This window comes from Styela clava, chromosome 9, assembly GCF_964204865.1.
Source record: "Styela clava chromosome 9, kaStyClav1.hap1.2, whole genome shotgun sequence".
Taxonomy (NCBI): domain Eukaryota; kingdom Metazoa; phylum Chordata; class Ascidiacea; order Stolidobranchia; family Styelidae; genus Styela; species Styela clava.
In genome coordinates, this window is record NC_135258.1 from 10472383 (window position 1) to 10485681 (window position 13299).

The 13299-nt window shown below is 33.9% G+C and overlaps 2 protein-coding genes across 4 annotated transcripts; both read left to right on the plus strand.

Moving 5' to 3' along the window:
* Positions 1–334: 334 nt before the first annotated feature.
* Positions 335–4433, plus strand: LOC120339603 (phytanoyl-CoA dioxygenase, peroxisomal-like). Its single transcript, XM_039407765.2, has 7 exons — positions 335–620; positions 971–1147; positions 1617–1754; positions 2182–2263; positions 3095–3276; positions 3408–3557; positions 3858–4433. The coding sequence occupies exons 1-7, from the start codon at positions 558–560 to the stop codon at positions 4038–4040; spliced, it is 975 nt and encodes a 324-aa protein (XP_039263699.2). The 5' UTR covers positions 335–557; the 3' UTR covers positions 4041–4433.
* Positions 383–11280, plus strand: LOC120339602 (phytanoyl-CoA dioxygenase, peroxisomal-like). 3 transcript variants are annotated; one of them, XM_078116499.1, is made up of 7 exons: positions 383–472; positions 6584–6760; positions 7316–7453; positions 7865–7946; positions 8773–8954; positions 9071–9220; positions 9529–11280. In XM_078116499.1, exons 2-7 carry the CDS (start codon positions 6593–6595, stop codon positions 9709–9711), a joined length of 903 nt encoding a protein of 300 aa, XP_077972625.1. In that variant the 5' UTR covers positions 383–472; positions 6584–6592; the 3' UTR covers positions 9712–11280. The 3 variants fall into 3 exon arrangements, with proteins under 3 accessions (XP_077972625.1, XP_039263697.2, XP_039263696.2); XM_039407763.2 differs by lacking the exon at positions 383–472 and adding an exon at positions 5632–6237 and having other exon boundaries at positions 6584–6688; XM_039407762.2 differs by lacking the exon at positions 383–472 and adding an exon at positions 5636–6237.
* Positions 11281–13299: the final 2019 nt, after the last annotated feature.

Here is a 13299-nt window from a genome sequence, read left to right on the forward strand (position 1 = left end):
AACAAGCAAACTGTCAGAGCGATGCAGAGGTTTATAAGGTTGCCTTGCAGATTAGCGTTGTAGTTGCACCTGGCAGTTGTCATGTGATAGATACATCCATAAACAGGCGCAATTATTTTGTGAAAATAAAATTGGCCTCCAAGTAGGGCCGGATTTAGACTATGGATAAGCGATTATCTTTGATAATGACTTCAAAAAATTTCATTGATCGAATTTGAAGTAAATGTTGAAAATTTAAATTTATGTAAAGTGTGTGACGACATAAATAAAATTTAAATTGCGTCAATACGAAAGCCACCCACCTTAGGGGTTTTATTTATTCATTTAAAAACATAATGAAGAAATTCGAAACTGCATGACGAAGCCCACGGCTTGAGGCCCTCTTCAGGCTACCTTGCCTAATGGTAAATCCGACACTGACTTCAAGACTACTGCACCGGTTATGAAATTGTATATTTTGAAATTATATTAGGTAACTTCAGGTTTATTAACTTTTGGATCTTGGAACAAAAGTAATATCAATTTCAAGCTTTATACATAAAACGACGAACATTGTCATGACGACGGTTGGTCGACTGAATGTAATCAGGGGCCATATTGGATATGACGCTCCAGAATTGGTAAGTTTAGTTTAACTGGTGATTAATTATCTCACATTGTCTAGTATTCAATAATTTAAAATAGTGTTAGAAATGAATTTTCGGGCTCGAATTATCAAGAAAACTGCTTGGCTAGATAAAATGATTTAATATAAAAAAAAAAATTGTTTCTGACTGTGTCCTCGGCTATAAACCTGGAGCGTTAACCTGATCAGTACTGGATTAAGCATAAACCAAGATTGGGGCATACCGTGGCTTTGAGTTTATCAGACCTATATTTTCCACGCTGTTTGTTTAATACAGATATCGTTAAAGAGATTGGTGATTACTGGACTGAAAATTGATTGTTACTCATTGGGTGCCATTTTCAGGTTACTAAAATGACTTCATCTTCTGGATATCGGTATACTTTAAATTATAATGGTAATCTGACGGACGAACAACGACAATTTTACGAGGAAAATGGATATCTTGTAGTGCGTAAGCTTGTTCCACAATATGAGCTTGATATTTATCGGAAGAGATTTCATGAAATTTGCACAAAGCAGGTCAGAACAAAGTACATATTGGCATATCCAAACGCACATTTTAAATTTGTTTTGCATTATCCTTATATTGAAAACATAAGGTTTAAATGAATACGTTATGCGCCATTTCGAATACCATGAGTTTACGATGTGTTCATTACAATTGCACAAATCAATTCATCTTTGGGTATTCCGCAGGCTACGTTTTGCCTGCGATTGATTCACTCTGACACAAACATTTAATTGAACAATATGCATTTTAAAATTAAAGAATCTTTATACTCAATAATTTTCGGCGATTGATAAATGTAGTAAATAGTTCTGAAAATTGATAAGTCTCAATAAAATACAGAAGATTTGCAAATTGGATGCAAAAGTGAAATATCTGAAGAAGAAACAAAGTTACACTAAAATGTTTTAATCATCTTATCTGTGTTGAAAAAAAAAGTTTTGTTATGTGTGTGTAAATCATTTATTGAAAATGCTGAAGGTTGCAATTCCCGGTCTAGGAATGATGAGGGATGTCTCCATTGCCAAAGACAAGTCTATACAAGGAGAAAAGGCAATTAACAAGATTCAGCATTTTCAAAACGATCCTGTTCTTTTCAGTTATCTCCACTCTCCAAGGGTAATAAATTCCATATAAATTTTGGTATTAGTAAAATCTTTCATAAATAAATTGCTAATCAATGAAATTAGGAAACTTTGAGTTAGGTACAATTTGTCTTGTCTAGCGATATCATCTGACAAGTTTGCAACCTGTTTTTAATAAATGCGAGTGGCGAATGCAAGAAGTAATCTAATTAAAAAGTTAACCTAGCTCGTCATGAAGTCAACTCTGCCATATCTCTTTTTTATTTTTCAATAAAACTCTTCTTGCATTTTTGGGAATGCTCATCCAACAAACAATTTCAGTACAAACATTTCATATTTGAGCAAATACGGAGAAACCAGCTGTCATACTGCCAAAACCTATTTCGTACTCTCCAAATCACAACCTATTTCGTACTCTCCAAATATTTATTTTTTATTGAAAATCATTAAATGCATTTCAGATCCTTCAATACGTCGAAGCCATTACTGGGCCTGATATAACGGCCATTCATTCAATGCTGATAAATAAACCCCCGGACTCAGGTAGGATACTATTAATCATATAAATGTATATGGGGATCCAATGCTAGCGTAGATATCTCCAAATTTATTTCAAACTATAAAATCGCAAATCTCAGAGCTTTGCTGATAATCCGAATAAACACATGCGGGCATTCCAAACTGTTTTCCTCTATCAATATACTGATTTGCGTTTACTCCTAATAAATGTTCCCTGATCTATTTGTCGTACACTATTAATGTTGCAATAAGGACAAATAACGTAAAAATATTTGCGATGTTGACCTAATGTTAATAATTATACAAGGCTATGTTTGCTTTCTTGTCATGGCGCTGCTGTTGTGTTCCTCTCCAATTATGCATGATTCACTGCCTGTTCATGTAATGTGAATGATGGTTTAGAAAGGATGATAATAGCGATTACATTCTCATCGATATTGAAAACATGAGACATATTGATAGTTTTGCTAATAAGATTTTGATACTCATGTGGTTGTTGTTAATTAAATAGGAAAAAAGATTACTTTTGCAATTAATCTCCGCTACTGAACCAATGACTATTAGATTTCCAGCAGTTAAGGAAGAAAGTGTCTTCTAGATTCTAGACCTAGAAAACCGTAATTCTTACATTTTATCTGGAGCTCATTGTTTCAACCAAACTTTGCTAATCAATGAGTGCTGTACATTTACACGGGGTTAGTCAACTAGTAACGGTAGGTATTAAATGTCCATTCCCTTGTACATTGTACTATTTTCAGCGCAAGAAACTTTTCACCCAGTTTGTGTAGACTGTTCAAAATCGCAAAAATATATAATTTGTTATAGGAAACTTAAAAATGTTTTTATCATATTAAGGTAAAAAGACATCTCGGCACCCGCTTCATCAAGATCTCCATTACTTTCTACTGCGACCTGCAGATCGGATTGCTTGTGCATGGACTGCAATGCAGAAAATTGACAGAAGTAATGGATGCCTTGTTGTACTGCCAGGAACACACAAGCAACCGTTAAAAGAGCACAAATATCCAGACTGGGAGGTTTGTAATACTGTTCAGTTAGTTGAAGTAGTTAAAATTGCTCTGAATGCATATGCGATTATCAATGTAGATTGATTCTTTATTTAGCCAGAGCAAATATAATCTAGCATTAATTCAATTCAACATTTTAGGGTGGTGTGAATAAAATGTATTATGGAGTAGAAGACTACGACGAAAATGCTCCCAGACACCATCTAGTGATGGATGAAGGTGATACCGTATTCTTTCATCCATTACTCGTTCATGGTTCAGGAACGAATGTCAGTGATGGATTTAGAAAGGTGTGTCTCATCTTTATAAAATGGGTTTAAAAATTATTAATAACAAATACATTTTGATAAATCAAGGATAAATTGTAAACGTAAGATATTTGAAATTACCCCAATTTTGCGTATAAAGTTTCAAATAAATAATGCAGGTATTTCTAGCGTTTTTCTTTAAGTTTTCAACGATTGTGTATTGATAGATATTAACAGTTATGTAATTTTGATTAAACTTATCGTTCACTTCCTTCATATGTTTTCGTGCAATATACGAATTAATATCAAATTGTACATTTATTTATGGATACTTCATTTCAGGCCATCAGTGGGCATTTTGCCAGCAGCCAGTGTCATTTCATTTTACCAGAAGGAACGTCACAGAAAAATTTTGTGGCTGAAGGTGCGGGCATCGTAAAACGTCAAACGGGCAAGGATGTACCTTATGAAGAAGGGGCTCGAACAATATATCGGGCAGTTCAAGGAATGCGGAAAAACATTTAATAGTTACCTTGTTTGTAAATATTTGAAAAGAGTTGAAACATATGGTTTCATATTAATTGGGTTTTTTATTAATATAGAATCTAAATAAATAATTATCTATTATTAGCTACCAACAGCATTCAACCCATCGAATTTTTTCCAGACAGACTTGCTGGAAATATATTCGTATGTTCCTTCATTTATCAATCCTTATTCTAATGTTCAACGAAATTGAATTACGTACCAGTACCAGGAAACATGAGTGCATGGGTAGAATGGACACATATATAAAACGCTTTGAAGTTCATATATATTTACCGACTATTTATTTTTGCCTACAATACTTTTGTTATTATTTTTTTGTGTGAATGAATCATATATTTTATTTGAGCAAAATAATTAAAAAGATCACTATGAGTCAAGATCGTAGACCAAAATTGGGGGAAGGGGCAAAATTATTTTTATAAAATGACGTATTACGACGCTTACTCGTGCCTTTTGCTCCGAACAAGATCAGATTAAAGCAGCCACTGATGGCTAAGACTTTGTTAAGAAATTTCTCTGCAAACTTACATCGCTGTCACAGTAATCCAAGATATATAAACGCGCATTTTCATCTATCTCGGTTCATTTGGAGAAAGGATTATTGATAGTAAAATGGCCTCTCAGCTCACTTGTCTACGCCTATGACTACGACTTTGTTGCCATTGCATTGGACACTTAATTTGGACGTTGGTGGTTGTATAAAGGCATCGAACTGCATCGTCAGCAATACTAAACACACAATATTCATTTACTATAGAATTCATTAGGCAATAAAAACTCATTCATTTGCCAAACATGTAGCCTAAATTACCAGGATAAAAATCTAGGCTGGCATGAGCAACTAACCCGCAACACTAAAATGTGTTAATGTGTATGGATAATTCTAATGATTTGGAATAGAAGTAATAGTACAAAGAAAACATTGATGGTCTTTACTATAAGTTTTAGAAGAACGTAACGCCATCAGTTCTTTAATTGTTGACAGTAAGTTACTTTTTGACCTCTTCACAAATGTTATCTATGATTTTAGGGAAAATGCGAAAAGTAAAACGATCAGCGTCATGTTTTAGAAATAAAATGGTCGCGTGTTATGTTCACCCCATCTCTCCTAAAATTAAGGTTGTAGCTGACTCAATGTATAAAATAGTTTTCAGTTTTTGTCTCTATACTTCACTATTGGAAATTAAGCACTTTTTATATATTATTAATGTTTTGTAAATTTTCTGTTGTTACACCCGCGCTCTCAGCAATATTTCGCATTACATTATTTCTATAGCGGGATCCTCTCACTGTTCTCTGAGTCCAATTTGATTAAATCAACTTAAACCGTAATAGTTTATCAACCGTATGTAGTTCATAAATGTACAGTATCCGTTAAGCCACCAAATGACTCGTAGCGGAATCGACCTTTGAGCACACATTGATTTTACAAAGCCAAAGTCAACGAACCGATTTTATTTGCTCATACGAATGGGACAAACAAGCAAACTGTTGAAGCGATGCAGGAGTTTTCAAGGTTGCCTTGCAGATTAGCTATGCAGTTGCACCTGGCAGTTGTCATGTGATAGATACATCTATAAACAGGCGCAATTATTTTTTGAAAAAAAATTGCCTTCAAGTAGGGCCGGATTTAGACTATGGCTATGCTATTATCTTTAACAATGACGTCATAAAATGTCGTTGATCGATTTTGACGTAAATTATAGATTAATTAAGTTTATGTAAAGTGTATAATGACGCCGTAAATAAATTTTGAATTGCGTGAATACGAAAGCCACTCACTCAATTAATTTTATTTATTCATTCAAAAACATTATAAAGTAGTTCGAAACTGCACGACGAAGCCTATGGCTTGAGGCCTCTAGGCTTCTTCAGCCTACCTTGCCTAATGGTAAATACGACACTTCAAGTTAGTAACAAGCAGTGAGTTTGCACTTCAGCATGCTATCTCTTTTTCAAATAATGAGGCAAATAAACTACTAGTCGCCTACTGTATCGGTTATGAAATTGTATATTTTTAAATATCGGGCAACTTCCGGTTTAAGTTTTGAATTTTGGAAATAAAGTGTAATCGATCTTGAACTTTATACATAAAACGACGAACATTATCATGGCTGCGGTTGATCGACTGAATGTGATCAGGGGCCATATTGGATATGACGTCCCAAAATTGGTAAGTTTAACTAGTGATTTATTATCTCACATTGTCTAGTATTTAATAATTTCAAATAGAGTTGGAAATAAGTTTTCAAGCTTGAAATTATTAGGGATAAACCGAGCTTTGTTATAAAAATGATTAAATGTGAAAAAAAAAACTGACTGTATCCTCAGCTACAAACAGGAAGCGTTGAAAACTGGTCAGAACTGAATTGAGCCTAAAGCCAAAATTTGGGCTCATCGTGGTATTCAGTTTATCAAACCTATATCATCCGCGCTGTTTGTTTAATACAGATATTGTTAAATAGATTGGTGATTACTGAACTGAAAATTGATTGTTACTCATTGGGTGTCATTTTCAGGTTACTAAAATGACTTCATCTTCTGGATATCGGTATACTTTAAATTATAATGGTAAACTAACGAACGAACAACGACAATTTTACGAGGAAAATGGATATCTTGTAGTGCGTAAGCTTGTTCCACAATATGAGCTTGATATTTATCGGATAAGATTTCATGAAATTTGCACAAAACAGGTCAGAACAAAGTACATATTGCCATATCCAAACGCACATTTTATTTGTAGCAATTTACTTGGAATAATTGCTTTCTAGTATATTTTTGCGAAAATTCGCTTTGTGATTATTTTTGCATTATCCTTATATTGAAACGTAAAATTTAAATGAATACGTTATGCGCCATTTCAAATGCCATACGTGTACGATGTGTTCATTACAATTGTACGAGTCAATTCATCTTTGGTTACATCGCTGGCTGCGTTTTGCCTGCGATTGATTCACTCTGACACAAACGTTATTGATTCACTTTGACACAAACGTTTACTTGAACAATATGCATTTTAAAATTGAGGAATCTTCATACTCAATAATTTTCGGCGATTGTTAAATGCAGTAAATAGTTCTAAAGATTAGTAAGTCTTAATAAAATACAGAAGATTTGCAAATTGGATGTAAAAGTGGAATATCTAAAGATGAAACATAGTTACACTAAAATGTTTTACACATCTTATCTGCGTTGAAAAAATATAATTTCGTTATGTGTGAGTAAATCATTTATTGAAAATGATGAAGATTGCCATTCCCGGCCTAGGAATGATGAGGGATGTCTCCATTGCCAAAGACAAGTCAATACAAGGAGAAAAGGCAATTAACAAGATTCAGAATTTTCAAAACGATCCTGTTCTTTTCAGTTATCTCCACTCTCCAAGGGTGAGTATTAAATTCCATAATAATTTGGTATTAGTGAAATCTTTCGTAAATAAATTGTTAATCAATGAAATTTGGAAACTTTGAATTAGGTACAATTTGTGGTGACTAGCAATAGTAACTGCTAAGCATATGCTATGTAACCTGTTTTGATAAGGATTGGAAACGAGTAGCGGATGTAAGCAGTAATCTAATGGTAAAAAAGTTCACGAAGACAACTCTGTCATATCTCATTCTTACTTTCCAATAAAATCCATTTCTTGGAATCTTTATCCAACAAACAGCTTCAGTACAAACACTTTATGATTGGGCAAATTCGGAGAAACCAGTTGGATTTCTGACGATGACATCACAATTCTATTTTGGCATCTCCAAAGATATTCTTTTCATTGAAAATTATTAAACGCCTTTCAGATCCTTCAATACGTCGAAGCCATCACTGGACCTGATATAACGGCCATTCATTCAATGTTGATAAATAAACCCCCGGACTCAGGTAGGATACTATTTATTATAAAAATGTATATTGGGATCCAATGCTAGCGTAGATACCTTCAAATGTTGAGATTATTTTTTTTTTCCAAACTATATGATGGCAAATCTCAGAACTTTCCTAAAAATCCGCATAAACACATGCGGGTATTGCAAACTGTTTTCTTCTAACATTATACTGATTTGAGTTTGCTCTTAATAAATGTTTCTTGACCTTTTCTCGTTCACTATTATTGTGTGCAATATAACGTAAACATATTTGTGATGTTGGCCTAATGATAATAATTATGCTATAGGCTTTGTTTGCTTTCTTGCCATGACGCTACTGCCGTGTTCATCTGCAATTATGCACGATCTACCGCCTTTTCAATGTAATGTAAATGGTAGTCTATAATGGATGATTATAGGGGATATTATTTGCATCCATATTGAACATAATGAGACATATGGGTCATTTTGCTAAGTAAGCTATTGATACCCATGTGGTTGTTGTTGAAGAAGAAAACAGATTACTTTTGCAATTAGTCTCCGCTACTAAACCAATTTCAGCAGTAATAGAAGAACGTGTCTTCCAGATTCTAGAGAATAGTAATTCTTATATTTTATCTGAAGCTTATTGTTTCACCCCAAACCTTGCCAATCAATGATGAAGTTCTTTTACACGAGGTCACTCAACTAGTAACGGTAAGTAATAATGCCCGTACACCTGTGGTTTGTAATATGTTAATTTCAACGCAATAAATTTTTCACCCAGTTTGTATGGCCTGTTTAAAATCGCAAAAAATAAAAGATGTTATAGAAAAATGAAAAACTTTTTTCATCGTGTTAAGGTAAGAAGACATCTCGGCACCCGCTTCATCAAGACCTCCATTACTTTCTACTGCGACCTGAAGATCGGATTGCTGCTGCATGGACTGCAATGCAGAAAATTGACAGAAGTAATGGATGCCTTGTTGTACTGCCAGGAACACACAAGCAACCGTTGAAAGAGCATAATTATCCCGACTGGAAGGTTTATAATACTGTTCAGTTAGCTACTCTAAATGCTCATGCGATTATTTATGTAAATGGATTCTTTATTTAGATAAAGCAAATATAATCTAGTACTAATTAAATCTAACGTTTTAGGGTGGTGTGAATAAGATGTATTATGGAGTAGACGACTACGACGAAAATGCTCCCAGACACCATCTAGTGATGGATGAAGGTGATACCGTATTCTTTCATCTATTACTCGTTCATGGTTCAGGAACGAATGTCAGTGATGGATTTAGAAAGGTGAGTCTTATCTTCAAAAATAGGTTTGAAACTTATTAATAACAAATGCAATTTGAATAAATCAATGAGAAATTGTATTCATGTAAGAGATTTGGAATTACCCTAATTTCGTTATATAGTTTCAAATGAAGAACGCAGGTATTTCCTAACGTTCCTCTCTGAATTTTCAATAGTTGTTTATTGATAGATATTAACAGTTATGTAACTTCGATTAAACTTATCTTTTAATTCACTCATATGTATGTATTCGTGCGACATACAAATTATCAAATTATCGTATACAATTATTTATGAATACCCCATTTTAGGCTATTAGTGGGCATTTCGCCAGCAGCCAGTGTCATTTCATTTCACCAGAAGGAACGTCACAGACAAATTATGTGACTGAACTTGCGGGCATCGTGAAACGTCAAACGGGCAAGGATGTACCACATGAAGAAGGGGCTCGAGCAAAATATCGGGTGGTTCAAGGAATACGGAAAAACATTTAATAGTTACCTTGCTTGTAAATATTTAAAACGAGTCGAAACATATGGTTTCATCCCAATTGGTTTCTTTAACAATAAGGAATTAAAATAATTGAATATCTATTATTATTTATGAATATACCGGAAATGCCTGAAAATATGCTGAATATAGTAAAACTTTAAAAGACACAAAAAAGACGAAGAAAATCCGACTTTTCGAGATATTTTTACTTCTGTTGACTCAAAATTATCTTCTGTATGCGAGGTAAAACGGAAACGCAGTGTTATTGCAAAAACAAAGTCAAGAAGATTAAATCAACAATGCAAGATAAACTGTCGTTAAAACTGCTGCTATAATTAACCGTTTGACTTACACTTTGCTTGTTTTAATACATGAAAAAATCAATTCATCCATACTGGGTCACTCACACATTGTACGTTTTCATTTAGTGAAAATACTTATGAATCGTAATCATGAATTGTTTACGTTTGCACTTCTGAGTTCCTTGTACAACTATTTAACCCCAGAATTGAGTTGAAACGATTTACTCCTACGGAGTATAAAATAAATTTTAGACGATATCATTCAAACAATAGGCCAAGCGGTGACCAGACTATCCTTGAATAATAATATTGTATGGCACCATGTAAAAAAGTAATTGCCAATCATGAAGTTGTCAAGTTCTCCATTTTACAAGATGACTGAAAATATATTCCTACCACGTAATGCCGGTAATGTTATACGTTTGCAAATTGCAATTCAAGCATTGCGTCACTCAAAAACTAAATGTCACGAAGATTTAATCGGATGCAAATATCAACAAGTTTTGGTGTCAAAATACTATTCTAAATACACAATATACTCATATTACCATCCCAACGAAATATATATATCGAATAGGTTTTGTTGAAGAAACTAAGCGTTGATGAGTATTTTAGCTGCGTGGCATGAAATTCGAAATACTTAGTTTCGATTTGAATGTGTAATGATTCACTATAGTAGACGGTAAGTTATCATTAAAAATGTTTTGTACAAACATGTATGAAATTCTAAAAGGAATAAGTTAAAAATTGGTCACGTTTTGATCTAGATATGAAGCACTCAATTGAAGATAACAACTAATCGATACAACTGAGAAACCACATGAGTAATCATTGAGAACTTGCAAAAATGATGCAATTCGTAAATCGGCCCGAAGTTTAAAACGATCAAAAAAAGATCAATCGGCCAGTACAGAGGTTTAGTATTATTGACGTAGTTGGTGTTCCGGACACATGGCAATGTGTCATGAAAACCAATACTTATTTCAGGAAATAGCGTAAAGTGACTGTCGAAAAGGAACTAATCTGTCCTTTGAATATGCATTTGGCAAACGGTGCCAACGTTGAGCCGCTGATGCTTGCCGAACCAAAAATAGCCCAGACTGCAGACAAGCTTCGATTGACAAGTAATAAGATGCTAAATTGTTTTCAAACAACAAAGTATTCATTGGAGAAATGTTCCGTTCCATGCCCACTCTTTCGTTTTGATTGATTGCCTGATTATACTATTCAAAAATATGTGAATTTAATATACAAAACTTCATATTTTTATCATTGTGGTTTAAGTTTACTGACGAATCTAGGAAGGCTTTGCATGGCCCACATATGTTTTGTAGTAGTTATTCCACACTGTCTTGCATACAGTTGGTATGGCGCACGCGTTCTGAAATGCTGAAATATACTCGGTAGACACCCTGTTCCGAACTGAAAGTAACTGTATTTTTGGTTTTTGTCACACTTGCATACAAATAGAAAATTTTAATATATCCTGTATTGTCCGCGCCATTTTAACTTTCATATAAAAATCAGACGTTCCAATCTGGTCGTGGTGTTCAGCAACGGCGCCACGCCGTTAGGTCATAGGAATGAGACTTGGCACGAGCGTTTCAATTTCGTGATTTCGAGCAAAATCGGTTTGGCCGAAGAGCAAAAATTTTGCTTTTTCTGTGCTGAGACTGAGTATTAGTTTATTAATATCCGCTTCCGAGTAATGCAGCAGAAATGTTCGGGTTCAATGGCGCCTCAAGACTGAGATTAAAAAGTTGGTACAGTTTATAAGCAAGACTATGAAAGGTTGAGATGATTGGATAAAGTTGCAAAAACTATTTTACTTTAAAAAGGCTTCGGGTATATGTTACTATTTACAACCAAGAATATAAATACCTCATAAAATTATCTGATATTTTAGTTCATGATGTACTATCGTATTTTTACGCGTGCCATTTCGAGCAGCATTGTCAGAATACTAAAAAATTCTAAGTCTGTCGTTGACTTACTTTAGCTTTGGTAGCTAATTCTAAAAACAACACGGATAGCCTACCACACCTGGTTTTATCCTCACCTGTAAACAAATATACAACCTATGTAGAATGCTTACCAACATTCCAAAACATGATCAAGTAAAAATATGTTCCGCTCGAGCGAAGGGTATTTTGGGTGTTCAACTTTCGTTTCGGCTCATTAATAACAGGAACAGATTAGAAACATAATTATCAATATATAAGTTAGAGTTGGACGTTAAGGCGTTTTTTTTTCTACGGTGAAAATTCGGTCGATGCGGGATGGGAAACTATATTTAGGAATCTCGATCATAGTGCTTGAATGGTATAACACTGAGAAAGAAGGATAGAATAATCAAAATCTTTGTAAGTTGTTGTTTTGAAAATGCAATGCCTTTAACATTTCATACAATACAATTTACTATTGATGATATAGTAACGTATTTTATACGGTATTTCGATTTGTTGTGATTGTTACAAAGAATATGATTATTCTTAATTTTGGACAGTTCAGGTAAATAACCCTAACTCAAATATGCGGTTATTTTCATTCATGAATTATCTTTCCATTCATCATGTGTTAGAAGCATATTTTTATGTATCTGTAACATCATCTACCGGCAAACAATATAGGATTATGCAAGTTGAATTCTACCACAATTTCATTATTGCGCGGTTGAAACTATTGCCAAATTGCTAATTGTTTCACTTCTTGCATTATATAGCAATTTTCAAGTAATCACTGTAGTAATTTTTTGAATGTTTAGCCTTTATTTTCGGAATGCAATACAGACCTTCGAAGTAAAATTTTTACTTATTGTTAATGTATGGTCCAAAGTAGTTTGGCCCTCGTGCGTTCGTTTCCGCCTCCTTGCTTTAATAATGGTGATTTATAATGTAATATTTGACACGACGAAGACAAGCTAGTAACAATTGGATTAGTTCCGAGTATACAACCAGGAAAGTTTTCTAATCTCATGTTCTTGGTTTTCATTATTGTATCTTTATCATATATAATCATTTAAACATTACAAGTAATGGAATTCGTGTATAAACAAAAAGCGAACATTTTAATGGCTTGCAAGCTAGCTATATTTAGTAAATGAGCAATTTTACAGAACTGTACAGACATTCTGCTCATTTCGATTCATACTTATGAATTTCACACCTCACATTTGAAAAATATTCACCATTTACAACGACTGCTGCAAGTTTTCTACTATAGATACTCTCATGAAATGATAGATGCTCTCATGCAATATATCGTGAAATTTTGTGATCCCATGGTGGT